We start from the raw sequence: 14,088 nt of genomic DNA on the forward strand, positions 1-14,088 counted from the left end.
TGTCTGTGAGAAGTTGTGTGGTCTGATAGCACTGTCACAGTGTGTCGGTCCAGAAATGTCAATCCTCAGCTCTGCTGTGTGATACCAAAGGCATATCCTTAATCTTTCCAGATCTGTAAAGTAGATAGTGTAATTTATTACTTACCTTGCATGAGCATTAAGAGGGTTTAAAGTAGATATGAATTTCACTCTAGAAATGTATAATGCTACAGGTGAATACTTGCTGGTAAGTGGAAGCTTTTTCACTTTCGAGCATAGAAGGGCATAGTCTCCTCTTCAATTATTACTGACAAAAACTTGAATTTCTGCTGTTGGAATCACTTGCAAGCCATTGTCCAGCTCAAAGTAGCTAAACATGTCAGCTCTTCCTTGCGGACAGAAACACTTTCAGCTGAAGAAACCTTCTGAAAGATCTAACTCTGGAATACAAATGGCAGCTCTCTCCACTGGAATTCATTTTGGATTTCAAAATTCCTGTCCTTAAGTTATCAGCCGCAACAGTTCCGGCTTTAATCGTGATCTGAAGCAAGGGGGAACTTAAAAGACGATGAAAGCCCCAAGAATCTGGCACAACATCAAACCATTTTTTCAGTCGTTGCACCTTACTGAAATAGTGTGGAATTCAGGTATCTCTGTATCCACAGCAGCACAGCCGGATTAGACGTTGGGTGCCTGTGAGCGGATTACTGAAGCTGTCCCTGCTCGATGAACCATAAACCTGACTTCTCGTGGGCTGGTGAGCACATGTGAAGAGCGCATTTGCTCCTGCTCTGCTCTCTGCACCTCTGCAGTGTCACAAGAACACTATCTCCCATGAATACATGGCTTATATCGTGTTCTGTCTACAAGATGTTGGACCTCTTTATGAGAATCCTGAAAGGGTTGAAAAACCAAAAAAAAATTAGATCAGTGCGGAAGGACTATGATCTTCAAATAGCTCTGAACACATAACGGAGTGCTGGGTGAATGATGATACCTGTGAAAGTTAGATTCATGCCACTGACCAAGCTTTAAGAGCAGTGTATTTTGTACAGTACATGAATGTACATAAAAGCAATTAAACGTAAATCCCTGAAAGTATTAACTTGGTCTGGTAGATAATGCACAGATAGGGAGTCAAGGGAGCTGTGGTCTTCACTTCTCTGTCTGTCTTCTATCATTTGCCTTCCTTATTAAGAAAGCAAGCTTAGGGCAGAAAATTGTCCTACTTCATGCTAGTGCACTGTAATGGGGTCCTGACCTTAGTGGGAGCCTCTGGGTGCCACTGAAATACACGCAGTAATAACAGTAGTGACCTGTTCCATCTATATCCTATTATACCAGTATCCAGCTTCAGTTACGAGGAACAATTTATCCTTGGAAATGTGGTGCAAGTCACCGCTAGAAACTGTGGTTATAGGGTGTTTTTGTTTCTTTTTTTTCCCGCTTTTCATATGAGCAGTATATAAACACTGTTTTTCAGAAAGAAAATTGTACTTAAAGGCATTTGTATGAAACAGAGCAGTTTTTATGGGCTCCTGTGCTCAGAAGATTTCAGGTCTGCATGCATGCCTGTAAAGGAGAGAAGCAAAACTGAATTCTAAACTATTACTGTCAGGAGCAGCAGAAGTCATCTTCTGCAACTGCACTAACAGCTCATAGACCTCCTGCTCCCAGGATAGAAATGTTCTGCTTGCCTACAGCTGGTGGTGGTGCAGGTGGGAGTACAAGCCACCACAGCAGATTTAGGCATCTACAAGAAAATTATGCAGGAATGGCAGGAAAACAGTGGACTTCATGGGATTGCTTCATTGTGCAAGGATTTAAGAACTGAGACTCAGGAATTTACTTACCCTGTCATATTATCAATTCCTAGGTGCTATCAGCTAAGACAACTTACAAATGGTTGGACTAGTAGCCTGAAGGAATTGTTGGCCTTTGCCAAGATGGATAGAAAGAGTTACATAGAAGATTCAAGTGAATCAGTCACTACAGTGTGTAGGTGTCAGGATGGATAATGAGCCTTTATTCTCTTTCTAGAACTGCAGTAGTCTACAATGGGAAGAGAAATATCAAATAAAAACACGCTCACCACACATTGCCTGTAGTAATAAGCAACAGCCTGGCAGAATCAAACCAATCCAGGGAATTAGAGGATGGAGTTGACAGCACATTCTGATTTTTTATTTATTTTTTTTATAACATGGCTCACAATTCATGAGGGCATTCAGATGGTATGAAAAAAAAAGGGGGTGGGTCTGACTGCTGTTTGGTAGAAAGCCGTTCTCCAACACTTATCATTTAGGGTCATAGGAATAACTGCCACTTGAGTGAAGGGTAATTCGGAGTACTTCTTAGTTGCACATCAAACAAACACTTTCAGCCATTTTCAGGATAAAAATTGCACCTTTATCACTTGTTTTGTTATGCAATAGTGTCAGGATTGCTTGTGTGATGGCATATAGCTCAATTCTTGGACAGATTTGTTCTAAGACATGTTGTCAAACAAAGATGGTAATATGCAGCTGATACGCTATTTTATTTTCATGCTCAGAAGTCCTTTTAGTGTATTTTAGATATGTACATAGAAGTTACTGGTGAACTCTTAACTGAATGGGAAAATTGGTGGACACAGCAGAGCAGTACAGCTGTCATGGACAAAAAGCTGAAAATTATACGTGTGCTTAAAACAGCAAAGAAAATTTTTGCTTTGTAAATTTTGTGTTTTCCTGTGGCAAACTAGATTAACAGCTTAGCTTTAGGAAAACTGAAATCATTCCTTTATCACTGCATGTGGTGTGTTTTACTGTTTTGCATTTATTGTGTCATTGTTCCATATTTACCCTTCAAGATAAGATGAGAGGAGCCTATAATACATCATTCAAGAGCTGTTCCTCATGCAAGGAAGTCCATCAGCTAAGGCCCTACTCAGAACATATTGGAAAGCCCTAAATGACATGATTTGATCATGGTCACCTTTGGGAATCATCTTTGCAAACAGAGGTCTTTTAAACCACACACAGATTAACAAGTGACAAATGGGCAAAAAATAAAAAGTGCAGTGAGGCTTTCCACTGTCTCACCAAAATACAGACTCGGTTGAATATCCTTCCCACAAACAACTGACTGCATGGACAGAAGTGATTCAGCTTTTCCAGAAGGTCAGCAACACAGCTGTGAAAAGAGCAAAACATTACTGTCTTCTAGTGATGACACTGTTTTCACCTTTTATTGCCTTTTCTTACAATGTATGAACTGTAGAGGAAGATGTGGCTGACTCCAGCAGCAAATGTGAAACCCAAGATAAGGCTGTGATCTCACGTAAAATGAATTCATTTAACTCCATCCGATGTAAATGTGGTATTTTTAGTAGTAGTAAAGTATATTAGGAATGTAATAAAAATAGACTAACTCAATCTTTAGAGTAGCCACAACTCAAATCTTTCAGGGCTTTTGAAATCAAGCTCTGTGGTTTAAGCTGTATCTGGGAAAATTCTGTGCAGCAAGCGGTGATGTCTGTAAAGCTAAGGGATGTAACAAGCACCATGTTGAGTAGTCCCAGCAAAGGGGCAGAGGGTGGCATCGTGCTAGGCCCAGTTATTGCACGGGCTAAGGGCCATTGAAGTCAGATCATAACAAGTAAAAGAAGAAATGCTTTGCAAATCATGTGTCTAAATACGCTTTATTTTTAGGTGTGTAGGATGTTCTGTTTTAAAAAAAAAATGAGGTAGAAATTTTGTTGCCTTGCCTGGGCCACAGAACCCACGCACAGAATACGTTAGATGATGTGGAGGGTGCTCTGTGTGCTGGATTAATGCTTATTACATGTATAATTGCAGTTGTATGTTTATAAAAGCCAGGCCTTCGGTATAGTGAGAAATACAAATGCGTTCTGGTTTTAGAAGAAAAAGTTTCTGCAAATAGTAGTATGGGATATATAACTGGAAACTTTCACATTCAGCATTTTGATGAGTAAGGATTGCAACTTGGCTTAAGCTGCTTGGGATGAAAATTATAACTGCTATTAATCCTTCTGCTTCTGGGTGTATGCTGAATGCATCAGAACATTAAATTCCCCAAAACAGTATAATGTAGGAAAATATTAGTCAGTTGCTTTACATGGTTTTTTTTATACCCTACCACTGCTCTGAAATATCTGGCATTGGCCATTATTAAAGGCAAAAAGTTAGGTTAGAAGGTCTATTGCAATTTAATTGCAAATATATTTTTAGGTTTTCAAATGAATGTGAAAACAGAATCACTGCAAGGTTGTTTTTTGTTTTTTTTTTTACAAGTTCTCTTCTTCTCTTCTCCTTCCTTTCCCTCCATCTTTTAAGGAGCTTCCACCCAGAATTCCAATGCAGTGGAACCCGAAAAGCAAGTTGACAGCACAGTGAAAATGGCCGGAGTTATAGCTGGGCTTCTGATGTTTGTTATCATCCTCTTAGGAGCAATGCTTACCATCAAGAGAAGGTGAGTTTCTGCTTTGCCTCCATCTTGGCCCTCCTGGCTAGAGTGCTGCTATTTTAATATGAACAACAAGTTTGGCAGACATAAATCATTCCATTTGTGTTACAGGGGGCAGCACTTAACATATATTTATGTAATACTACCACTAAAGTTGCAGTCCCAGAAGAGATGCCCGTTCTGCCAGGTACTTTATCACAACAAAATAATGGTTGGTACTCCAGAGAGTTAATGATCTAAGAGAAGGGACAACAGATGAAAACGCAGGGACAAGTACAAAGACACAATGAGCCAATACAAGCAGGCAGAAGAGAAGAATTCTTTCTTAACAGCCAAGAAAAGTAATGTCTTAAAATGATATGATCGGGGGGTCTTGTTCCCAAGCGAGTCTTGATGAGACACATTTCCACACAGCAGTTCCTTTGTGGCCAGTGTTCAGCTGGAATATTATATGTTGCAAAGGGTTAGAAGTCCTTGGAAGAGTTAGATTTAGTTCATAGGAGGATGAAACTTTTAAAAAAAATAGTGTATGGTAATGAAATTCACTCAAACAGTTCATTTCATGTGATTTTCTGTGGACCATTTGCACTTACGCTTTGTAGAAGGCCATTGTAACAGTTACTGTTTGAAGAGCTCCACATTTACAGTGCAATACACTGATTCAGCAAACCACTTAGGCAAGAGATTTTCTTAAGAAAAGGATGCATTCTGTATGTATTTTTACCAATTACATTTCTGAGGTGAATTGTACTTTTTCAACAGTAATTTGATTCTACATGAAAAATGAGCTTGCTAGCCTGGTGGCCCCTTGCCTAGGGAGCAGGTAGCGTTACATGTGAGAGCCTTGATGATGTTATTTGGTCTGCTGTAAGGAGTGAGGCTTGGCAAAATAAAACTGCTCCTCTAAGATCTCTTATCTCGATGACAAACAGTCACACGTATTAGCCACACAAAAATAGGAGTAGCAGTTAAATCTAGATATGGTCTCCTCTGTAATAATCCAGGGCACACATGCAAATGGAATAATTTTATGATACAGATGCTGGAGTGGAGGCTGGTATTCCCAAGGACCTTGGGAGGCTGGAGAAATGGCCTGGTTGGAACCTTGCAAGGTGTAGCAAAGGCAAAGGCCTGCATCTGGGATGGAGTAGCTCCACATAACAGTGCAGGCTGGGGTGACCAGAAGGCAGGTTTGCAGAAAAGGGCCTAGAGGTTTTGGTGGACAAGTGGCACACAAGTCAGCAGTGTGCGTTAGCAAGAGTGTAGGCAGCAGAGTAAGGCAAGGGATTATTCTCTTGCTTGCTGCTGGTGTGGTTGCTCTGGTTGTACTTGCGTCCGGTTTGGGGAACCTCAGTGCAAGAAGAGTGCAAGTCCAGAGGAGGGCTACCAGAATGGCTGGGAGTTGGAGATTCTCCATCCTTGGAGAAGTTCAAAATTTGACTTGGAAGAAGCCACGAGGGGCTTCCTGTAAGGGAAACTGGTTTCAGCAGAAGGTTGGACTAGATTACCTTCGAGTGGCCTTTCCAAGTGATACGATTCTGTGATTTTTTTAAAACCGATCACATATGTACTGACTATTGTGAATTTCTGTTGAATTAAATGGAGGTGTGGATAACCTACATTTTTAATCCAATTTTCGTTGTGTGCAAACACTTGAGATTTTGTGGACAGATGTGCATGCATTTTGTAGTCCTGTCTACTGCAGTTTTACAGTGTAGAGGTCTCTGATTCCAGTCTCCCAGGAGCTTTTCAGTTCATAAGCAGAGAAAATTTGATATCTCCAATTAAAACCAAACAAAAATCAGAAAACTGGTTTCAGGAAAAATTGACCTAGGTTTCTGGTAATGCCCAGCTCTCATCCATTCCTTTTACCTTCCTAAACACTCCTTAAAAAAAGTTTTTTTTACAGCTTGAAAGGGAAGACTTATAAGGAAAGCTGTCATGATGTGCAGAGTAATGCTACGTCTGAACATCCTGGTGTGTTTCACATGCTGTTAAGAGCTGATAACATCTTTCATTTCTGTTCCACAATGTGTTATTATTGTAAATCATGTATATCGCTGGGCAGAAAACAAATGATGATTTTTCATGACGACTGGAAATTCATAATTTGAGAACAGTCTTTCTTGTGGTGCAGCCTGCCAAGAGCTAAGTCAGAGAGGTGAGGATACTCTTAGGAGCCCCCACACTCCCCCCTTCTGAATGCAAATTGGCAAAATCACTGCAGTCTGTAGCTCTGCCTGCTTGCTGTCATTTGCGAAGTTACCCACTGGAATAAACACTATTATAAGAAATAATCTGGCTCATCGACTTTAAAACCGTTTCCCATTTAGAAGCTATAACAGTGCATGGAGAGGTTTGGGAGGCTTGTGCTCTCTAGGTCTGTGTAGCGTTCCTCCACATCACTGATGAACCTGCTGATTGTATCGGTTCTGGGTTTCCCTCGAATGGGCACCACCAGTCGACTCAAATTGAGGCTTGGAGCTGCGTGTGGACAAGCGTTCCCTGAAGATTAACTTAAGCCTGCTAGGCTTATTTTGTCTGTAACCTAATGTGGTTTGGGGCCGGATTTTATAAAAGGAAAGGCCGCTTTGGGCCACAGATTCATCTGAATTTCTGGGGGAGCACAATGGAAAAGTTGTACTCTGAGAGAGCAGCTTAACAACAGAATTGTTCTTTTTCTATTTTACAAGGAGAAGTGTTAGGAGCTTAAGCTCTGGCATTCGATTTTTGCATTAACCTTACTTGAAAAGAGATCCCCTTTTCAGTTCACTGAGGCTAATGCCTCTGTGTACGAGACAGCGTTGTCTTGCAAGGCAACAATGCAGAAAAATAATTTAATTAGACGAACTTGAGGCATTTTCTTCAAATGGAGCTGGAAAATATCACAGTGGCATTTGTTCATGGTTCAGGACATCATAGTTCATTGGTAATAGACACAGACATGGATATCCTGAATGAAGTGGTTCGCTAACCAGTACAAAGACTGATGGAAGGGGAGAGATTAGAAGAGGAGGAAGCACTGAGAAGGAAATTCATCTGAGATTAGGATTGGACAGATCATCAGCAAGTGTGGGACACCTCAAATCAATATATTTTTTGAGCCTTTCATATGTAATGTGGTAGCAAATGTTTCAGTAGAATGCATTTCAGAATCTCAAGCAACCAGGAAATTCCTGGGAGCTGCCAATATTTCATGGGGTTTAGTCAGACATGTGAAGCTAAATTAAGCCAGCCAGAATATTTATACAGTGGACAATTTGAGTGATTTTTACATGTGTTGTCTGAAGTGTTTTAGCTGAACCCTGGGATCACAGAATCTGCTACGTGTTTGCGTGTGTGTACATCTATGTTGAAAATGTGTGTATGTATATAGAGTTCTGTTTTTGAAAATGGCTGTCCTCCAGTATTTAAAATTAAAATTGTGAACTAAATTTGTTTTCCTGGATTTGGGGACCCACTGGCTACATGAGTTACGTTTTTGCAGCTCCAATATCACCGTATGTATAAGGGCATACAAATTCCTGCAGTGTAATTGAGCCTGTTAATTTGCAGCATGCGAGTTGGTGATCATTTGAACAGTGCCACTTCCTTTCATGAACAGATAGATACAGAATACCTCGAAATACCTTATTTTTGTTGTATCAAGGTATTGCTAATGCTCTAAGGAGCTTGTTTATTTGTACTTAATATTAATTAAACATATTTGTGCAAGAGATTATATAGGACCGGTTAGTAGAAAACATGATAAAACAAGAAAAACAAGGCATTTGTAACCTTCTTTGTGGAGGAAATACCCTTTGACTTTGCACCCCAGAAGGATTAGATTTTGGTCAATTCTGATTTCATCTGGACAGCCTTAACTCCTCTGTAATCGGGACTCGCATTTCCCTGGAGTAAAGGATGTGACACTTTTCAGGCTTGTGTGTTTGAGTGGACAAAGTCTCTACTGACCCCTTTAAGTATAAGACTGAATAAATTGGATCAGACAGCCTGTCACGGGTGCACTGTAAATAAATTTCTTTAAACTGCTGTTGGTAGCAAAAAATGAGATTGGGGGCTATGTAGGGTCTAGGATTAGTGCCTTCTGTGAAAATTTAGCTCCTTATTCTTGATTAGGATTTAGATTGTTACCTTAAACTAATTAAGACTCAAGAGCCTCTTGAGCAGAACATATCCAAGCTATAGGATGGAATTACTATAGGCATATTTGCACATTCAGAGACCCCTGTCCTTTGTGTGTCCCTACTGAAGACAGATGGTAGGCAGGCTCTTCAGCCTGTGTTGTACATTCTAGGATCAAGTCACGTTTTTAGTGATCTCTAATTCTGACCAGTTTTAACAGCTCTGAAATATTCTCTAGGAAGTCCTTATCCTAGGTTGCATGTTATGGCAGAATTTGAGCCAAAATGGCATGTCCAATTCCAAAATAAAAACCTCCTTTTGTTTGCCTTCCTCTATTTCCTGTCCTTATGGAATTAATCTTACATAGCTTTCCTCAGCAGCCTTGAGGGATACGCAGCTTTTTATCGAGAAGTGGGTCTCGTGCGATCACACATGCCCAGTGGCTGAGCATGAGAAAAGCAGAAAGTACAGCGAGATGTTCAACAGAGAGATTGCAGCTGGGAGGGCTCTGTGAAACCTGACGCTGGTGTAGCTGAGGAGTTTAATTAAGGAATATTTTGGGGTGTGTAGGGGGGAGGTTCAGCTGTGTGGGCTCTCATTTTTCCACATCCTGGTGATTTTCTTTTTGCTTAGAGGTTCAGAGGAGCTCAGTGTAGCTCAGTGGCAATTGCTACGCTGTAACTGATGCATTGCTGTCACATGCAGAATTTCTGAGTTTCAGGGGATTCTGGCATTAGGTTATCAATATATTTGAGTGTATCTTGGACTCAGTCATTCAAGTAAGTGGGGATTTATCAGGAATCTGACCTGAATTTCAGGTCTATAGCAAGGGCCACCACCACAGACGGTGTCATTTCAGTGTAATCCTCTCGTACGTCTGTAGTCAGCTGTCTCTTCCCAGGGGAAACCTCTTCATGGGACAACAGACTGGAAATGTATGAGGAAATGGGGCAGGTTGTATTTTTAACAACAACAAGAGAAATGCCAGTCGTGCAAGTTGTGATATGCTCAGTCAGTGCATAGCAAAGAGAGCGGTTGTGCCCAGAGAGTAACCCTGCTGAATCTAGCTTCCACATGTGCTTATGAAAGTTGTATTCGCAGCAACCATAAAAGCAAACACTTGAATCCTATGTCTATACTTGTAAGCATTTCCTAGTATTTGTAGTCCTTTGAAGTCCCTTCAAAGATGGGACTTCAAAATTTTGTAAGAGGTTGAATTTGGTTTCTCATTGTTTTGCTCCATCTTGACTGTGACTGCCACTGTTGAGGCTGCCTTGTGCCTTGCTGTTAATCTGTAATAACGTGTGCTATATCTGTTGCAAAAGAGCATTTTCAGAGAAGCTCTTCTTAAGTTATAAAATGGGAAAACATCACCGTTAAGTTATAACTGGTTGGCAGGACTCATTTTATGTTGCTCTGTTAAAATGTTCTGAAATCACAGTCATGCAGAAAGCTAATACATAACCCAAGTGATCATCTATAAATATGTAGTGGTGTTTGAATTGTTAATGATCTATTTGCATTTTAGAGTTTGAAGCTTTGTTTATCATTGCACAATTTGTTCATTGTCTAAACATTCTGAAATCGAAATATTTTTATGTTGCCATTTTAGTACTTGTTATTTAATTGATAGCACTTGGGTAATCCTTTCCACTCCAAAAATCTCAAAGCACTTATAGGCAAAGGTAAGTCTCATTATCTGTGTTATTGACATGGCAAAGCTGAGGAAGAAATTGGTGAAGGGATTCATTCATGTGTGTGATGTGAGTCAGTAGCAGAAGAGGAAACGCACCCGTGTGCTCTGTCTTCAGTTCAGCACACGTTCCTTGTGACCGTACACCTCCTGAAAAATGTGTAGGAAAAAAAAGTAGCTCAGTACCAATGGCAGCACAAATACTTTGTATTTTCTTTTAATAATAATAATAATAAAAAAGAGGTCATATAAATCTAATTATGTATTCTTCTTTCTTTTTCCTATTTTGGATATTTTGTTCATCTGACTGGCCACCAATATTTAGAAGAAATGCATACTCCTACTCCTATTACTTGTAAGTACCTAGCTGGGGATGATGCTTCTTGAGCATGCTCACTGTGGTAATTTTGTGCTTTGTTGTATTCTTTTCTTTTATCACTTTTTTTAAACATTTCATCTTGTCTTTCCAGCAGCTTGTGTTTTATTTTTCTTTCACGCTACTATGTTTCCCGTTTCACCATTTCATCTTTAACTATGCCTGCAAACACATAAACATCCATAGATTTGTCAGTTATGATTTACAGATGTTCAAATGCTAATAAACAAATACAGAATGTCCCAACTGCACCTTTTTTAATTGTCCACTATATTTAGCCAGACTGCAGGGAAATTCACAACTGAAAGGGGAATTTCTCAGCTATGGATATAAGTATTTTAAAAATGTAAGGTTTCTGGAAATTAGGACTTGATGTTATCTCAGCCAATATCCCTGTTCCTGGAGCTCCCAGGTTCTGAGTGCCAGTTTAGACCTGTGGATGATGAAGCAGTTCAGATGTTCAAATCTAAATCACCTGTCCTGTCCTAACGACAATGCTGCATAATTAGGGCAGTTAAGGCACATGAAAATGCTTCACACACCAGTACTTTCTGGAGCCATCTGTTGCCTAAAGGTTGAGGGGCTGGAAAGTAATCAGGGCCAAGCTGTTTCTGCCACGATAACAGTTGTCTGAGGATCAGGAGGAGGGGAGGACTGGATCAATAATTTGATGAAGGATTCCTGAAGAATTGAGTTGGATGCCTTTGCTGTCACCAGAGAGTTGGGAGGGATGGAGAAGGCAACTGTTACTGCTGAGAAAAACAGGTCTCCTCTCCATCTCTCAGAACCATCAACCATATTGCCCTCAAAAGCAGCAACCTGCCTGACTTTCTAGGGCTCTAGCATAGACAAAGTTGTCAAAAGGGCCACGTGTGTTTTGCCAGGGCCTCTGAGCCTGCCACACTGGAGCCTTCTCCTTTGGCTGTTTCTGCAGTTCATCTTTGTCTTGATCTTGTGCCTTTATCCTGTGAATTCATCTGGAAGTTGTTCAGTAGGTCAGTGAAATGAATGCATTTATGTTCTACCATTTTAGTGGAAGTTGACTTCTTATTCATGAGAGTCAAATTTATATCCATCCTAAGAACAGGGCAAAGAAGCATTAGGATCCCTATTCACCTGTTAGAGTGGTTTTGCTGCTCGATGACCTATCAGGAAATAATTGAAAGAGGAACATTCACTACTTGCTAAGTTTGTAAGGACCCAAAAGACACCCTAGTGACACTTGAATTTGTCCAGTTACATAACTGTAAATGTGGAGTAACTCAATTTTGTCTAAATTCCACGCTAGTTCACCAAGAATAGAATTTGACCACAAATGGAAAGATTTCAACAAAGGTTTAACTTAGTGTTAAAGTAGAGGACATTTTAGCATGTAGGTGCTACTAGCTAGTTGCATTTATTGCCACAGCCTTTCCATGTTTCCCATAAATATCAAAAAAGTTCCATCTGCGCTGTTTTACTGTTATTTCCTCACAACCAGTCAGCACCATTGCCTGAAAAATGCAGTCCCTGTTTTACCATTACAGTTTTGTCTTTTTCCTGCAGGCAGTATATGGTCAGAATGTTTCCTGCCTTAATTATATTTTGAGATTTGTGCCTTTAAAAACATGGCTCAACTTCAGAGCCCTATATGACCCCTTTTTACAACTGCACCACAATGTTGCTTTAGGTAGTCAGCTGAGGATTACTCTGCTACAGAGAAAGTAGAGGTGTTCTTAAGCAGTCTCTTTGCTGTCGTTCGGTGGCTTCTGTGGATCAATATACTAGTACTTTTTCTTGGGTTACAGGAGGTTGACTCAGGAAAAGTGAAGAGGCTGCAGCTAACCTAAGCCTGAGGTTGAAGTGAAATTCAGCAGTAGCAGGAGCAAGTGGCAATGGGCTGCAAAGATTTAATAAAGCAGACGTGCACCACACAGCATATCACAGTACAGGGAAGCCAGAGGTGTCATCAGGCAAGCTTACGTGTTCATAGCACCTCGCTGAAGCACTGAATGGAGATTTTAGCTCAGGATGCAGAAATCATAGAACTACCTCTAGTGCTGCACCCAAAACTATTTGCAGAGAGCTTATTCTTAGCTCCGTGCTTACGGTGTCCCAGGTACCACATCAAGCATGAGCTCTGCTAGCTGGAACATCTCTGTGGTAGAGGTAACACAAATAGTTGTCACACGATATATACTTCCAGCATCAAGCTGTGCTTGGCAGCATTTGGGTTCGTATTGGCATTTGGCCTGTACGCTGATCTGCAAAACCAAGCTCTTTATTTTTCTCCCAAACAACTGTCAGCATATGAGGCACATTCCACTAAGTTAGGGAAGAAAGCAGGAGAATCCATCAGGGAGCATATGATGAAGTTTTATTGAGTTTCATGTTTCAAGTTTCACATGAAATAGGGTGTTTTATTATGATTGCAGATGAAAATCCTAAATTGCTAAGGATTGTGTAATTCTTAGCAAAAGCTGATAGAAATTGCTACAGCCTCTTATGAACAGAGAGGTTTGATTTAAGTTTATTTGAAGTGTTGTGAAAATAAGAGCAGCAATATGTATATAGAGAGATTTTTTAATAGAATTGGCTTCCATGCTATGACCTTGTCCTGAAGCAAAATTGAATTCAATGAATTACCAGTACTGAAAAGCAGGTTCTCAAATACATCTGTTGGCAGACCTTTAAATACAACCATATGGACTACATCACTTTATTTTTAGCTTCAGTGTCTGGACTTCAGATTTCTTGTTCTTGGAGTAGTCCTTGTTTGCTTTAGGGTAATTCCTTTTACCCCTTTGTCATCTGCTGCACTGCCATTTCTTCTTCTTAGGGACCATAAATCTCCAACCCTAACTCTTCTTAACAGTTCTTGATGATATATCTAAGCCACTGAGATTTGAAGTACTCACTGCTTCAATGAGACCATCAAAAATACCCATTTATGAGAAGCTTCCTCCAGCTATTTTGTGCATATTGGATGAATTATTATGGGAGTTTTGTATGGCAACACTTCATTAAAAGCTTCCTACAACATATGGGAACAGATATTAGTCTGACTGAAAGAGAAGACCATAAAGATCTTTAACACGTATAAAGTGGAAATACAAACCCAGGAAGCCCCTGTTCCTCTCTTGATAAGTCATGATGCAGGGCTGACTTCATTTTGGGTACTTCAGTCCACTCATCACTACAAGTTAGTTGCAGACGCTTTGAGATCGTTGGACAGAACTTGCTGTACCAATGGAGTAGGCTAAGTCCTCGTGGTTTTGTGATGGGAAAAGAGAGATGGAGAATTGTGAGCTCCTGTCCTGATGTGCTCCTTGCACCACTGTCACCGCGGTGAGGCATGAGTATTCTGAAATGCTCTGTGTTTACACCAGTACAAATGTTGCCTAAGTTTTCTACAGAATTGCTCTCTCTGACACATTGCATGCAAGTTTAATGCATTGTAAGATACTAT

At 40.3% G+C, this 14,088-nt stretch overlaps 1 protein-coding gene across 11 annotated transcripts in view; it reads left to right on the plus strand.

Moving 5' to 3' along the window:
• Positions 1-14,088, plus strand: part of PTPRT (protein tyrosine phosphatase receptor type T) — a 582,374-nt gene that overhangs the window by 495,476 nt on the left and 72,810 nt on the right. For 10 of the 11 annotated variants that reach the window (XM_080557602.1, XM_080557611.1, XM_080557610.1 and 7 more), the window contains 2 exons: positions 4,317-4,451; positions 10,553-10,619. In XM_080557602.1, coding sequence (XP_080413728.1) covers positions 4,317-4,451; positions 10,553-10,619 — 202 coding nt within the window. Of the gene's footprint in view, positions 1-4,316; positions 4,453-10,552; positions 10,620-14,088 lie in introns of all 11 variants that reach the window. The other variant, XM_080557605.1, reaches the window with a different exon arrangement.

This window comes from Anser brachyrhynchus (assembly GCF_964034855.1).
Source record: "Anser brachyrhynchus genome assembly, chromosome: 16".
NCBI lineage: Eukaryota > Metazoa > Chordata > Aves > Anseriformes > Anatidae > Anser > Anser brachyrhynchus.